Source organism: Strix aluco, chromosome 17, assembly GCF_031877795.1.
Source record: "Strix aluco isolate bStrAlu1 chromosome 17, bStrAlu1.hap1, whole genome shotgun sequence".
NCBI lineage: Eukaryota > Metazoa > Chordata > Aves > Strigiformes > Strigidae > Strix > Strix aluco.
The window spans coordinates 4253672-4268480 of record NC_133947.1 but is presented as its reverse complement, the minus strand read 5'-3'; the positions used below and the strand labels follow the sequence as shown (position 1 = coordinate 4268480).

Here is a 14809-nt window from a genome sequence, read left to right as displayed (position 1 = left end):
AATAATATATACTAAATATAAGCGCACATAAGTGAAAGACTCCAATGGATGGGGATGGGTTAGGAGTGGAAAGGGATTCTTGTGCTAACAAAGGAATGATTTATTATCATTTACATAACCTGGCATTTGTGCACACCAAAGGCCAGATTTTCGGAAGTGCTCTGCTCCTGCAGTTTGGGGCCAGGATTTCAGTTGCAGACTCAGAGCCAGCCGCTCCCATCGTTTCCCCAGTGTTTAATTTGCCATATGTCAATCAGAGCATTGATTTGCAAGTGCTACTAATAGGCGATGCCGAGAGATGAGGACAGTTGAAAATTTGGGAATGTGTCTTACTGGCAGCTTTTGAGCCCCAAACGCTGGAAGTATTCACAGTCCAGAATCCCTGATCAGCCATATGATAAATCGGGGACTGGAAAGCAGAAAAGAATGCAGCTAATGCATCAGGATATGCCTGAAGGGGACGTGCTCCATGAAAATCAGTGCTAAATGAGAGAATTAAGCACCAGGAAAGGCAATGGCAAAATCACAAGAAACACTTCAAATAAGGAGACAAAATCAAATCAAGGGCAAGAAAGAAAGAAAATGAAGTAAAATCACTGAAGAAGCAATAAAATGCCATCACTGAAATCTGAGTGAGGCAAAATACCTCAGGTTAAAAGGACATAGTCATCCTAAAAAATGCACATTTTAGTCTGCCATTTTTACCTGCTGTTGACAATTAACTCTCTGATTGCTGTATCTGAATGAGATTATCAAGAACATTTTTTGTTCGTTTACTTTGAGCATTTGCTGAAACTTGGGCAATGGCTGGGTGATAGCGGGTTTGTTCTCCTTTGGGCTGAGAGGTGAAACTAGGCTTTGAAAAGTTTGGAAAAATATTCAAAGGAAAAAATAGGAAAACCAGAAATGAGAAAGGGATGTGTTGCTTATAACATATAACCCCATTGTCCTCTTCACGGGACTGATTTCCCAGTCAGCGTGCTGATGTAGGGGAGAGGGGAGGTACTCATGAGGACTGACAGAAAGTTCCCACCATGACCACTCCTGTCTTTTATTTACAGTATTCAGGAGAAGTTCCTGAGAACAGAGTGGAGGTTGTGGTGGCAAACCTCACGGTGATGGACCGGGACCAGCCTCACTCCCCCAACTGGAATGCCATCTACCGCATTATCAGCGGAGACCCCTCTGGCCATTTCACCATCCGGACAGACCCCGTCACCAACGAAGGCATGGTAACTGTTGTGAAGGTAAGGGGGAAGCCAAAGCAAATCCGTCTCTGTCACCCTTTCAGCTAGCTAAGGCTACAAGGATTGCCAGAAGCCTGCAGTTATTTCATGCCTTCTCTATACGAGTGCTCCAGTCTGTTGTTTCCCATCTCTCTCTGTACAAGAGTCCTGAATACTTCTACTTCAAGTGTATGCCACTGGTTCTGGGTTTCCCAACTCAGCCTGGCCCACCGTAAGCTTTCATAAACTCTCACATGCTGAAGGCTCTTCCCAGCATCTGAGCCTGACCTCCACATCCTTCTCCTCCTTGGCGATTTGGGTGCCGTAAGAGGGAATGGTGTCTGGGCTGTGCAGCCTGCCTGGCAGGTTCAGGGCAGGGGCTGCACCTTTGTCTTTTTGAGCCAGAAAAGTCCCCGTTAGCTGTGAATCAGGGGTAGCACTTCACTGCAGGGGATCAGTCAGGTGATCCTCTGTGAAAGCAGAGAGTGCAGGAGAGATTTCAGGAATGAATTTCCTGGTAACAGAAGGAAAGGAGAGATTTTCCTGTGAGCTGCTTGGCAGAAAAAAGTTGGAGAAATTTTCCTTTTCCTAGTGTCAAGCAATAAATATGCAGTGTGGGACAGATCCTCAGCTCAGAATAGCTCCACTCAATTGAAAGCCACTCCCCAGGTTAGATCAGCAGAGGATCTTGTCCAAAGACTTTGAGAAATAAGACTGTAAATATCCACTGTCCCTTCTTTCCTTCATCCATTACCTTCAGCATTAGGAGAGCTGGAACCCTCAAGAAATCTGCAGCAGGTACCAATTTCTGTTTTCCTCCTTGCTGCCAAAGAACATGACTTTATCTTCATTTGAGCGTTCGCTTCCCTTTCAGTTACTGAAACCAGCAGCCCAATCAGGGAATGCTTCTGCAGTCATTACACACAGCCAGAACATAACCGGATCCGTTCAGTGTTCGCTGAATCTCTTCCCAGATAAGATGCCTGTGGATGCTCCCTCTGACAACCAAAAAAGTGAAGGCATCACGAGTAGGCTGCTGTGATCTGTAGGAGCTCGCACGACGCGCGCTGTGCGCTGCACCTGGAAAGGATAACACATGCTGTGATGGACAAAGCCTGCATCTTTTGAGAAGTCTGGCCTTCTCTAATAAAAAGTTTTCATCAACAACTTAGGATGAAACACTAATGTTTAAAGAGCAGTGTGATTTAAGAATAGCTCTGTGTTGAAAAAAAGAGCCTCACTCCCTTGTAGCTAGTAAGTTGCAGTCATTCTTAATACATACACTTTGGGTATTAGGAAAAATGACATCACTGAAATGCCAGTGAGGTTACACTGGTAGGAACGTGTGAGCTTGTGAGCTTGTCCTGTTCTCTGACCCTTAGGCTGTGTGTGTGTGTGTGCAGACGCCACTTTGCTGAAACTTTAAGGGAGACATCATCTTACCTGCTAGATGGTATTTCAGCAGGGTCCTTTTATTTATCACTCTTTATTGCTCTGTTATGACAGTTGACAGCCTTATCTGGTGCAACATTACAAATCCTCTTCAAGCTTAGCAGTGGTTCTAGACACGTATATGGAGGGATATATGTATGTAAGTATACACGTATCCATATGTATATATTTTCTGCTTAAATAGAAGACATTCCACAAAGTAAAATGCAACACTTTAACTTCTGTTGACATCAGCAACCAGTCTGAAATCGGAATGCCAATGTTTTCACTGCGAGCAGGGGAGAACCCCTTGTTCTTAATCTAGTAACGTGTCACAACTGTAGTTTAAAGGCACATCAAAGTGAACAACAGGGGATTTACATGATCATCACCGCTACACAAGGACTTCTGCATAATGAACCATCCCTTATTCAGAACTTGAAGGCAAAAAGCAGGGCAGATTTGTCAAGACACCATTGATACTGGTGTTGACTTTCCACTGCTGTGTAACCCACAGTGATCACAATGCAGAGAACCACATGAAAATCCTATCTTGTCAAGCTGAGCTCAAAGCTTGAAATTGCATTGAATGTCTTCACTATATAACCTCACCTGATCCTCCTGGGCACCCAGAGTTTCTTACCCTTATCAAGCCGGGAGGCTTTTTGGTGTATTTTCAACAAGGAGAATGAGTGAAATTGCTTGTGATTAAATTTTCATGGTGAAGAAGGGAAGACTCTTAGGATTCCACCTTCTTCTTTGAAATATTTTGTTCTCTGTTAATAAGTGAATATGCTTAAAGATTTGGGGGATGTATGCATGTCAAACTGGGTGGCCGGTCAGAGCTTGTTCTTCATGGTGTGGGAGCAGTCTCTTGCTGGTTTGATCCCTGATGTTGATTGAAAACACAGGTAAAAATTTAAGTCAAGTAATGAACCTTTTATTTACAGATCCTACATGGCTGGATTTTCATGTGGCTCTTTGAAGCCACTTATACATAACTTCCCACTGCTGCAAGCACAGGGGTTTGCATCTGGGCTATGGCAGTCATAGAAATGCCGCAGAGAAGGGCGTTCCGTGAAGAATCCCACCCTCTACCAGCAGTTCGGGGGCCAGAAGTGCAGGGCCAGAAATGCTTCCAAACCAAGAAGCCCTTTGGAGTTCAGATGATGCTCATGGGGGCCATTTTGCAGCTGCTCTCAGCAAAATCTCATCTGCAGCTCCAGTCCAATCACCAAAAGTGTAACATTTCCTTTTTCTGTTCGTGCCTTTCTAAATATTTCTGTAACCGTGCAAGACCCTAATCTTCAAAGAAAGCCTTGATCAAGGGGAGAGGGAAACCTCCCACTCAGATGAGACACCGCAGAGTCTGGAGACAATCTCCAAGAGCAGCAGTGACTGCCCTGTGGGAGCCGACTAAGTAAAATGTTATTATAAACTCTGCATGGATCAGAGCTGTGAATTTGTAATGGAGATGCTTCCGAAGCTTTATTTGCCTCAACAATAACATAAGGCAAATTTATTCCCTTCAGTTAAAAGTACCTTGAGAAAAGGAGGACACGTGGCAAGCCCTTGGCTTCACTTTGCTGCATCCAGGTCAGAGAGGCTAGTGAAGGAGGAGGATGTGCCACGTCTCCAGCGGGACGTTTCAGAGCCATTTGTGCCAGATCAGACACTGAACACGCAACAAGGGGTATCTGCAAAGGTGCTGCTTTTGAATTCATGTCATGTGCTTTGTGGACATGAAATTAAAAAGTAGGCAACTGTCCAACACCTCCTTGTCCCGGATGTAGCGGCTCCACTTGCTTTTGCTCTTGCTGTTGGCCTGATCAATATGGTGCATTTTCAGTGAGATGCATGGAGATGGAGGGGGTTAGTGCGGTGGGAAGAACACAGTGTGCTCTGTGCACTGTTATTCTCAGAGGAAGGCAGTTTTAGGGAGCAGAAGTATGAACTGTTCTGGTAGAAATTGCTTTTTATTGTGTGAAAGAAGTTCTGCTTCAGGCTGGACTCGTCTGACTGCAAGGGACCCCTGTCCCACCAGGGACAATAGCACAAACACTGCCGCGAAGACACAGGCTCTTGATTTTACCTTTTTTTCTTTCAACAAAATATGTGAAATGGGACTCAGATGGGCACAGAAGAGAAGGAGGCAGATCGTCTCTCTCGCAGACTGATGGACTCTGTGCCACCACGTGCCAGCACATGGCACCGATGCCTCGGGGACGGTCTGTGGGATGGGTGCTACTGGGTAATCCCGGTCCAGCCCCACTCCCTGCACTGCTCTGCTGCAGCCCTGGTTTTGTTGCTCCCAGAAGAGAGAGAAAGAAGCTGAGTTAGCTGAAACAAAGAGCTTCACTCAACAGTCAGAACTGCGTGTAACTGTTAAGCAGGTATTCTTTATTCGCAGCGCTGGGCAGCACTGGGGATCGCTCCACCACAAGTGCCACACTTACTAACAAAACACTCTGACTAATATACACAAAAAGCATACATATTCATCAGATTTCTTAGAAAAGGCAGTCTTATGCTAATGGGTTCTCAGAATTCATTTACATAATCTGAGCATGTGTAGTAAAAATAGAGTGAGGGTCTTCTCCCCTCCTTAGGGGTCCACACAGCCTTTCTCACACTGTCCGTTAGTGAACTTTATGTTTCTTGTGTCCATCTATGGTCATAGAGTTACTTCATCCGTCCTTCAGCTCCTGTTTGTTCCAAGGAGGTTAGTTTAGACCAGCTTCCAGTCACTTATCTTGACACTGGCATCTTAGACACTTGTTTTTTAGGTTCCTGCTATTAGGGATGTACTCAGGGAGTTTTTCAGACTGTCCAAGGTCTGTCTTATCCTTACTAGGCAAGGAGTTAAAGGTTTCAAAACGTCTTACAAGTGGGTAATGACTACAGACGGTAGTTAGGAAAAAGTATAAATGAAATTACGTACATTGCAGTAAAATATGGGAAAAATAAAAGCTAATAAAACACAAGTGATGGTTAACATTAAAACTAAATGTCCTACTTTACAGGTCCCTGCACATTAGCAATTTCAAGTATACTTGTAGCAACTTCTCTTCAGAGCAGCTTTACGTTTTGGGGGGGAAAAAACACTCTCTTGCATCAGGCCACATCTTAGCAGGTGTGTGTGTGGTCAGTGTGTCCTGTGCGTCATCAGCAGGGAGCCCAGTGGTTTCCCACATCAGCCCCACACTGGAGCTGCTCAGATGGGCCCCCCTGGCTCTGTCTGAGCCCCTGTGGGGAGGGAGGTGCAGACTGGCTGTGGGCAAGGTTAGCAAACAGGCCAGTCCTAGGAAAAAAAAAAAAAAAAAGACTGAAGGAATTAGAAGGGTATGAAAAGAAATTGAGGAAATCCATTAATCAAATAGTTTCAAGGCCCTGAATAGCGTTTAAATGGGAGCTTTTACCATGCGTCTTTTCTGAATGCGGTACAAGTCCGTGAGTCAGTGCTGGTGGGTGTACTGGGAATCTTTATGCTTCCTTTTATTTATTAAATGTTGGCCCTGCCTGTCAAGAAACAATTTAGCAATAGGAACATTTGCACTTCAATCGAATAGAGATTCCACTGTTTTACCTTTTGCCCCTGAAATTTGTTTCTCTCGTGTAGCCTCGTATGATTTGATTTCTCTCCTGACAATAGTGTGTTTTAAACAGAACATGGAAGCCAGATCTTGCTGATGTAAATCAGTACAGCTCTGCTGAAATCAATGTAACTGTGGCATTTTACACCGGGAGAGTATGCTTTGCAGACTCAGCGCTGGAGAAGGTATTAGGGAGAATGGTTACGCTTCTAAATTTATAAATTACGGCAAAGCATTTTTTAACAAGCAGAGGTGTGATCCTGCATAACTCAAGCCTCCCTGGCAGATGATTAGCGACTTCCCTCATAATAATTAGTGGGATGGTTTAGGAATTATTATTATACTGCGGTTCAGTCAGTCGTGCCAGCAAAGGCTTTTCAATCCTTCTGGCTCCTAAGACACATCATCTTCATGTGCATGTTGAAAAGAGATCTGTGGCCACCCAACAGCAAAATGTATCTGTAGGAGTGTGCAGGCAACCTCAGGAGATCACAAAGCATCGTGCAAGAGGATGAGAGGTCTCACTGGAAGGGACCGCCTGATTAACCGGACCAGGCGTTGTTCCTTGCAGCTCCACCTTTGCTTGTAAACTCACTTAAGAGGAAAAATGAAGAGCACTTCAGACTCGTGAATCCGCATAGACTGTCCTAGTTACTTAGTCAGCAGCTTTAAATGCTAATAGCACTGTTAAATACCTGTCCAGTCCCTCTTAACAAGCTCCACCTGTTGCATTTAGAGCAGCCCTTGGTGGATTTGTTCATTCAGTGCTCAACTAACACAGGCAGGTTCTCTTTTGGAAACCACTTAGCACTGGAATAAAACACAGGGCAAATCCTCCCTGCTGTTTGCATTTTTTACTTTGTGAGGTTATTTTAGCTACTTGACCGTCCAAATACTGGAAGGGCAAATCCTCCACTGGATTGAAGCTGGTCGGGGTTTACACCTTCAAAAGAACGGAGAAAACGAGATGAGGCAATGACTTTGATATCATCTGCCTTCTAAATCTTACAACTTTCAGTCAGAAGGTAGAATTTATTCTCTGCTTGGCTCTATACTTGCTTGTTTGTTTGTTCTAGGCAGTCGATTACGAGATGAACAGAGCTTTCATGCTGACAGTGATGGTATCAAACCAAGCTCCCCTGGCCAGTGGCATCCAGATGTCCTTCCAGTCAACAGCAGGAGTCACCATTTCAGTCACAGATGTCAACGAAGCGCCGTATTTCCCAACGAACCACAAGTTAATCAGGCTGGAGGAGGGGGTGCCAACAGGGACAGTCCTGACGACGTTTTCAGCGGTGGATCCTGATCGCTTCATGCAGCAGGCAGTAAGGTGGGAGACCAGGCAGCCAAGTGAGCTCATGTACAGGAGGGGATTTCAGCTGCAGAAGTTTGGGGAGCAAAGCAGCTGAAAGCTAATTCACAGACTAACTGATTTGATATGAGTAAAATGCTTGGCAGGGGCTGGCTTCCAGAGTATCCTGCGAGCTTGTAAACTCACAATCCTCCCCCGTCCAGGTAAGCCAGACTGAGCGGCTGGGAGGGCAGACAGAGTTCAATCCCACGTTTCTGGCTTGCACAGGGGAAGTTTGCAGATTCAGATGCAAGCGGTTGATAGCAAAGGGTCCCTGTGTTGTTACAGAGACAGAGGTCAGGGCTGCCTTGTCAAGGATGCTTTGACCTATGTTGTTCATGCGCTTCATAAACACAGAGGTTTAGAAAAAGGCAGCTTTGTTATTTCTGTTTTACGAGGGGGAAACTGAGGCACAGAAAGGGCTAGGGCTAGATTTTCAAAGGGAATGACGGGATTTTTAATCGTGTCTGCTGTTGCTTCCAGAGGATTTAGGTTCAACATGGCTTAAAAAAGCAGAGTGCGAGAGAAGCTGTCAGCCTGTGCAGAGCAAGGCTCGCTTGGGTACGAACAGCTGCTGAACAGGCTTTTAAGATGTCATACAGTTAAATATTGCCCAAGCAGTCAGACACCCATTCACATGCCATTGGCACTTGGTCTTTATCTGACTAATACTGGTCCATAGAAGGCACCCCAGCAGCCCTTGCCTGCTCTGCAGTAAGCGAGATTTGTTCTGACCTTCCCTTTCCCTTCAGACCAAACTGCCAAACATAACCTCCCATTAGCTGCTTTCCCTATGAATGGGATTCAGCTGGAAAAATTTTAAGCCTTCTAAAAGTCAGATTTTTGATGTGAGCAGTTTAAGATTGGATTTAGTCCATGCTGCGACCAGGAGGGTGTCACTCACTGTGTTTTGTCCCACCTGGGCAGACTGGGGACTGAATCCATGGTCCAGGACTGGACGCACATGCCTTCCCACTGGGAAGTACATTGGCAGAAAAGTGTGTGTGAAAAGGAGAGTCCTTGTGAGACCTTTCACAGGTATTCCAGCCTCTGTCTGTGCAGACGGGAAATAAGTTTCCTGCTCTTAGATTCTTCTACATCCACAGAATTTTGTTTCTTTTTTACTCCAAGTCTGTAAGGACCACAGTATTTTTTGCAAAACCTGAGTATACAACGTGACCACAGACAAGACCACTTAAACTTACATCAGTTGTGACATTTCGAGTCAGGAAGAGTTTGAAATATTTCACCTGGCACAGAGCTGTCTGATCTAGAAAATGATAGTTTATTCACTGCCTCATCTTGTTGTCTTTAGATAGGTATTGCGACTTTTGAGGAGAGAGACCTTCCTAACTAACAAGCCAGTTTTTCTTATATTCTTTTTGAAATATTGGCCTTTGAAGGGTCTTTATTTCCCTGACGTCTGTACCAAGGCTGGTTTTCAGAGGAGAGAACAGCTCATTTCTGATGGAATACTCCTTCTAACCCAGAGGTGGATGATCTGTAATCCAAACAAGCTTCTGCCGTTTCTGGGAGAAGGACTGGCTCTGCTGAGCCGTTCCTGTCATCGCACAGTGCATGTGCAGGGTCTTGTAAGACTTTCTGTGAATATGAACAGTCAGTTACTTTTTTTTTTTTTTTCCCCCTAGGGCTTCCAGGACACACATTTTGTGTATCCACCAGCACTTCATTTCCAAACCCAAGTACAATCTCTTCTTACCCCCTTTTCATCAGGACAGCCCAGTGCCAAGGCTTTGCAAGAAGCAGTGGGGTGTTGTTGGGGTTCTGTCTTTGTGAGCTATGAAAAGGATATTTTGTTTTTTCTTCACAGTTGACACTGGTGAGTTAGGAAAAAAGATACCCTAAAAGCTAAGCCTACAGATCCATGATAAGCGCTTCACAGAGAGCTGATCCAGCTGCTGGAGCCTTGCATATAGTTTTCAGTCTCTCTCTAAATAGTCTTTGATGAAATAGAGTTTTTACAAATAGAAGATAAGGAAGCAGGAGCATCTCCAGTAAGGCACAGCTTGGCATGGCCAATGTCACACCTCAAGCTATCCTCATTAGCCACAGACACATTCACAAAGCCAGCTTTGAAACTGGATCCCTGGTCATTTAGCAGAGAAAGGGCAGGAGACTCACAGCAGTGATATTAAAAAGAAATGAAAACATCCCAAAGCGTCTAGCTCCATGAAATGTAATTCTTTCCTTTGGCAGGGGCTTGTGCGGCTGTGTGTTGCTTTCCTGCTCACATGGATTGATGCAGCTCAAGTTTCTCTTTGAGTTTCAGCTTCAAACAGCCCATTTCTGGAAAGGGATATTCACCAGAAGCCAGAATTTCTCCCGCCTGTGTATCTAACTACAAAAAATTTATATAAAACTATCAGCAGGTCTGAGTTACCCATGAAATAAGCTCAGCTTTTGTTTGCTTATTTCACTAATTTGTAGTTTGGCCATTTGTTAGCTTCCAGCTTAGGTAATAAGGATCTCTCTCAACTCAAACTGTACAATACTGAGAGGTAGAAATCAAAAGCGACAAATAAAATAAAACCAAGAAAACAAGCAAATGAGAAAGGTAAACAGAACATGTTGATCTGGAGAACATGGGAAAAGTTTGCCCAAAACAAACCATGTTCGTAGCTGGCTGCGTAGGACATGAACAGACCTGGGCTATGAGTAGTTGGGAGACGAGTCTGCCGTTGGGTCCTCCCAGCCCAGGGCACGCTGGGGACTGCCAAGGGGACCCCCTTGTCGCTGCTCTCTTTGAACCTCCCACATGCATAGAATCATCTTACCTGCTATTTCAGCAACATACAAAAATGCTTAATACAAATGCTTAATACCTTAATACACCTGTGAGTTCCCATTACAGTGTCCCCAAGGCAATTGCTGCTGAAGATACGATTCTGATACAAGAGTGGCTTGAAAACTGCCATTCTTCCAATGTGGTATTTCCTAAACTGTTGTTAATTAATGATGGGCAGAAAACAGGAATATCCATGGCTTTAGAGCAAGAGCTATTTTTAAAAGGGCAATATTAAGAGAAGGAAAGAGCAGGAATCCATCCTCTAATTCAGACATACAAATGCAATGGTCATTACAGACCCCATTTCTCCTTGGCTGCAGAGACCTCAGGCTATGTCCACTGCCAGCAGCAGGAAGCTGGCATGTAAGTGGTACTTAGTGGAAAGAAAAACCTTTAAAATGAAAGAAACAGAAAAATTGAGTAATTGTAGAGGTCAAAAACCAGATACTCAATTAGTGTTTTGTTTGTCAACAAAACCAGTTATCCAAAGGTCCTTTGAATCATGGGTCAGGAGTCCAGAAAAACCTTATTTCAAGCAATATTAAGGATATGTCAGTGAAAAGACTGCCATGTATTTATTTCCTTCCTCTGTAGATACTCTAAGCTGTCAGATCCTGCAAACTGGCTGAACATTAATGCCACAAATGGTCAGATCACTACTGCTGCTGTCCTTGATCGAGAGTCAGACTACATTAAGAATAATGTCTACGAGGCCACATTCTTGGCGGCTGACAACGGTGAGCCCAGGCTTCACATTGTTCATGCTTCAATAAGACTCTAATGTGATGCATTAAGAGAAATGATGCCCTGACAGAGTTGTCAGTATAAGTTATCTTTTTCCCAGGTTTTTATGGTCAAAAATGTGAAAGTGGGACGGGAAATTGCTGGAGTAAATTAAATGTGCACAGTATACAGAGAGTGTTATTAAGGGAAAGGGAGGGCAAATGGAAAATCGATTTGGGGAGTTCAGTGTAGCAATGTAGCCTGAACTTAAAAAAATATCAAAGGGATTTGCTCTCCGAGGGCTGCCAAACACACTGGTCCTGGTAATCGTCCCAAAGGTGCTGATCAGAGCTTTCAGGAAGCCTTCCATCAGGAAACCAGAAATAATTGTAGGGGATGGCAGGAGCGTATTAAAAAGAAGCCAACCCATTGAACTGCGGCAGCTTTCATGAAAGGTGTCTGTCTGTCTGTCATCAGAGGTAATCTCTGTCCACTACCATTTCTGAAATGTCCAGCCACCATCAGAGTGTCTGAATGCTGGTGTACTTTATTATCAAAGTCGCTGAGGCCAGTACAGCTCTTCTCACAGAGGAGTCCTGTTAAGGCTTGCTCTTCTCTGCTCGTTAAAGATCACACAGTGCTTTTGGTCAAATTAGCACTGTGAACCTCAGTGCTGTTCTCACTCAAGGGCAAGCTGTCCATTGCTGCTGCCCTGGATTTCTCTTTCTAATTCTGATTAAGAGGAGTTGATGACTTTTTTGCTAGCCATTCCTAAATGTGGCCACGCTGTTACTTCATTCGTCAGTTCCTCCAGTTGGAAAAGACTCTGTAGAGGGCTCAGTAGCTTCCCTGGACAAGGAGAGGGCCTTCCTCCCCCTCTCCCACCCTTGCCTCCCCCCTGCCAGGGTGCTGAGCAGGTGCAACAAAATGAAGTGTGGGCTTGGCTGTGAGCACCTAAGTGTATTGCTCATACTCTGTAGGTGCTTTCAGGACAGTGTTTCAGTTCTTGTCATTGCTGAGGCTGAAGGGTGCCGTGTCCATTCTGAGCAGATACGGTGGTGCTGGCAGGGCTAATGAAAACTTCCTCCCTCTGGGATTTCAGACTTCACTTCAGTCATTGCATCCTCAGTCACAGGGGCAAGGCAAACTCATGGAAGAGTTTCAGTGCTGAATAGCAATACCAAGAAGCGAATTTTGCCCGTTCTTTGTGCCATCAGTGGTAGGACTGGTGTGTTCCCACAGCCCCATCCTAAGCTTCCCCTCTGTGAAGGCAGCCAGGGCAGTGAAATCCAAAACTGTCTCAAGGAGATCTAGCAGTGTTCATCTGCAAGAGCCACAGGGCAAAACAGGTCAAATGAGTTGGCCGAGGCTATTCACAAAAACAGTGGTAGAGCTTGAACCCATCAAACTAATCCTCACTATCTAACCTTGCAAATTCCAGGCACTTAGTACAACGGGATTTGGAGTTAACCCCTTCCCTTGGCTTCGGTGCTGATGCTGCAGTGCAGCAGTGCCTCCACATCCATCATTCAGCAGCTCAGAAAATGAGGACCTAGATAAATCTCTTTATTCTGAAAAATTAATCTATCACGGGTATATTGCAGCCATTAAAATGCACATAAAGCAACACCTTATTTAAAATTCTGTCTAGAGTGCTTAGGATAACAGCTAAAGTTTCATCTAGGCTAATAGACTCTTCCCACATTTCTCCCAAGTTCCAGGTTCTCCAATATCGTATACTCATCAAAGCAAGGCTTTGGGTCGAGGGGTTTGGCAGAGATTTTTCTTTCTTTCTTGAAGAAACAGCAGCATCTTGTTTCCTTGAAGTTCTTTTAGCTGTTTTCAGTATATGAAAAAGTTTAGCCAAATACTCCTTGGACATGCTCTCTTTCTCTCCCTGGGCTACAGTGCAGAGATACTCACTTCAAGAAAAGTCTTGGCTGCAGTGTAAGAGTTGTAAAAGGGGACTCCTAATCAATAGCATATTTTTAGCCTGGTTTCCCTGGAGAGAGAGACTCTTGGATCACACTGTGTCTACACAAGTGTGGAGCCTGGCACCGTTTGAACTCTTCAGCCAATTTCAGCCAATCTCACAGGGAAGCTGAGAACTCAGATAGATCATGTTCCAACAGGTTTCATAAAATAGGGAGCTGAGTAGGGGAGAGAGACTCTGTCACTGAAGGAAACAGGGTCCTGCCCCTTCCTCAGTATCAGAGCACCCCATGGGAACTCACCATTGGGGCCCAATCCTGTAGGAAAGCAGGCTGCATCAGTGCCCCCGCGTGCAGGTTGCTGCGCACTGCAGGCACGCAATGACAAGAAGATGCCGGTTAGCCACAGGCACAGTTTACTTCATTTCTGCCATGATTTGTCAGAACAGTGGCCCAAGTTCCTTAGAAATTTTTGCACAAGCAAGATGGTTGTGACTCCTGCTTGCAGCTGAACATGAAAGCCAGTGGGCTTGTACCTTGCTCCAGGAGTGCTGACACTGTCACTGTGAAAAAGGCAATGATGGGGAATGCAACAGTTAAGCGTGGATGTAGCAGTTGTATATTCCTCTTTCTTTTGAAATACTGTCATTAGTATTTCAATCTTAATTTCAGGGAGTGGACTCAACTTCTTCACTGGAGTCAGTGGTGCTATGGTAGTCCTCATCTCTTGAGCATAAAGTCCAAGAATCCTTTGTAGTACATCAATACCTGCTCTATCCACATCCTTGCTCTCTCCACATAAGACAGCTGAAATAATTTGAAATGTTCCATGGTTCGTAGTACTCGGACATTTGAAAAATTGTTTACTTTTCATTTCTCCTGAGCCTGCCCCAGAACTGCACTCAGGAGCACAAAGAACCAAAAATACCAGGAACCGGAGCCCAACAATACCCAGTAGCCCTACAGAGCTGCATTTGTACGTGTGGCATTTGCAGGTTGTTTCAGCCACATGCAGTTAGTGCCTCTCAGGACTTCTAGTTTGCATTTTCTATCTCAGAGGTTAGAGTGTAGGCCTTGCATTCATCCCAGAAGATACTCTGGATAACCTGGAAACAGTGAAATCACTTTGCTTGGTCCCAAAAGTCAGTTTTCATATTCACCCCCAGTATCCTGATGGGCTGTCTGTCTCTCCAGAAACTTTCAAGGCTGATCAAAGACATTGTTTTAGAGGGAGACCTACCCCTTGCTTACTAGATGAAAGGATGAGATCAATGATTGAAGAGCTTATGTAGGAACCATGAAAGAAGGATTTTCAGGGCTCCTTCAGAGTTTTCAAGGCTCCCTTGAAAAATGGAGCAGAAATGAGGAGGGAATGTAGGAAGGAAAGTCTGTGGAAGCAGAAGCAATGTTTGAAAGCCTAGTGGGGAAGTGGTTTATGTAGCTTTATATCCAGCCCTGGGAGGAAGAGCTAGGGCTGAAAATACAAACTTAAAAAAGAATTGCTGAAGCCACACTGCCTGAGAAGGGAGGTGGTGGGCAGGCCAACACGGAGCTGCCAGATGTATGTGTGAAGAGTGAAATTAAAAGTATTGCACCATTTCTGGGAAGGCTGTTCTCTCTTGGCAGGGCAGGTATTACTTTGTGTAAGTGGTCGTTAGTCAGACAAATGTGGCTCTTCATCGGCAAGGGACGGAAGGACCAAAGACTGCTGTGCTGAGAAATCCCTGGTGGTTGAAACAAGTGTGGAG

The 14809-nt window shown here is 44.8% G+C and overlaps 1 protein-coding gene across 1 annotated transcript in view; it reads left to right on the top strand.

The window, feature by feature from the left end:
• The window catches only part of CDH4 (cadherin 4), a 466125-nt gene that overhangs the window by 435695 nt on the left and 15621 nt on the right, over window positions 1-14809 (top strand). The window contains exons 9-11 of the mRNA XM_074843142.1: window positions 1062-1247; window positions 7327-7580; window positions 11002-11144. Of these exons, the coding sequence (XP_074699243.1) occupies window positions 1062-1247; window positions 7327-7580; window positions 11002-11144 (583 nt within the window). The remainder of the gene's footprint in view (window positions 1-1061; window positions 1248-7326; window positions 7581-11001; window positions 11145-14809) is intronic.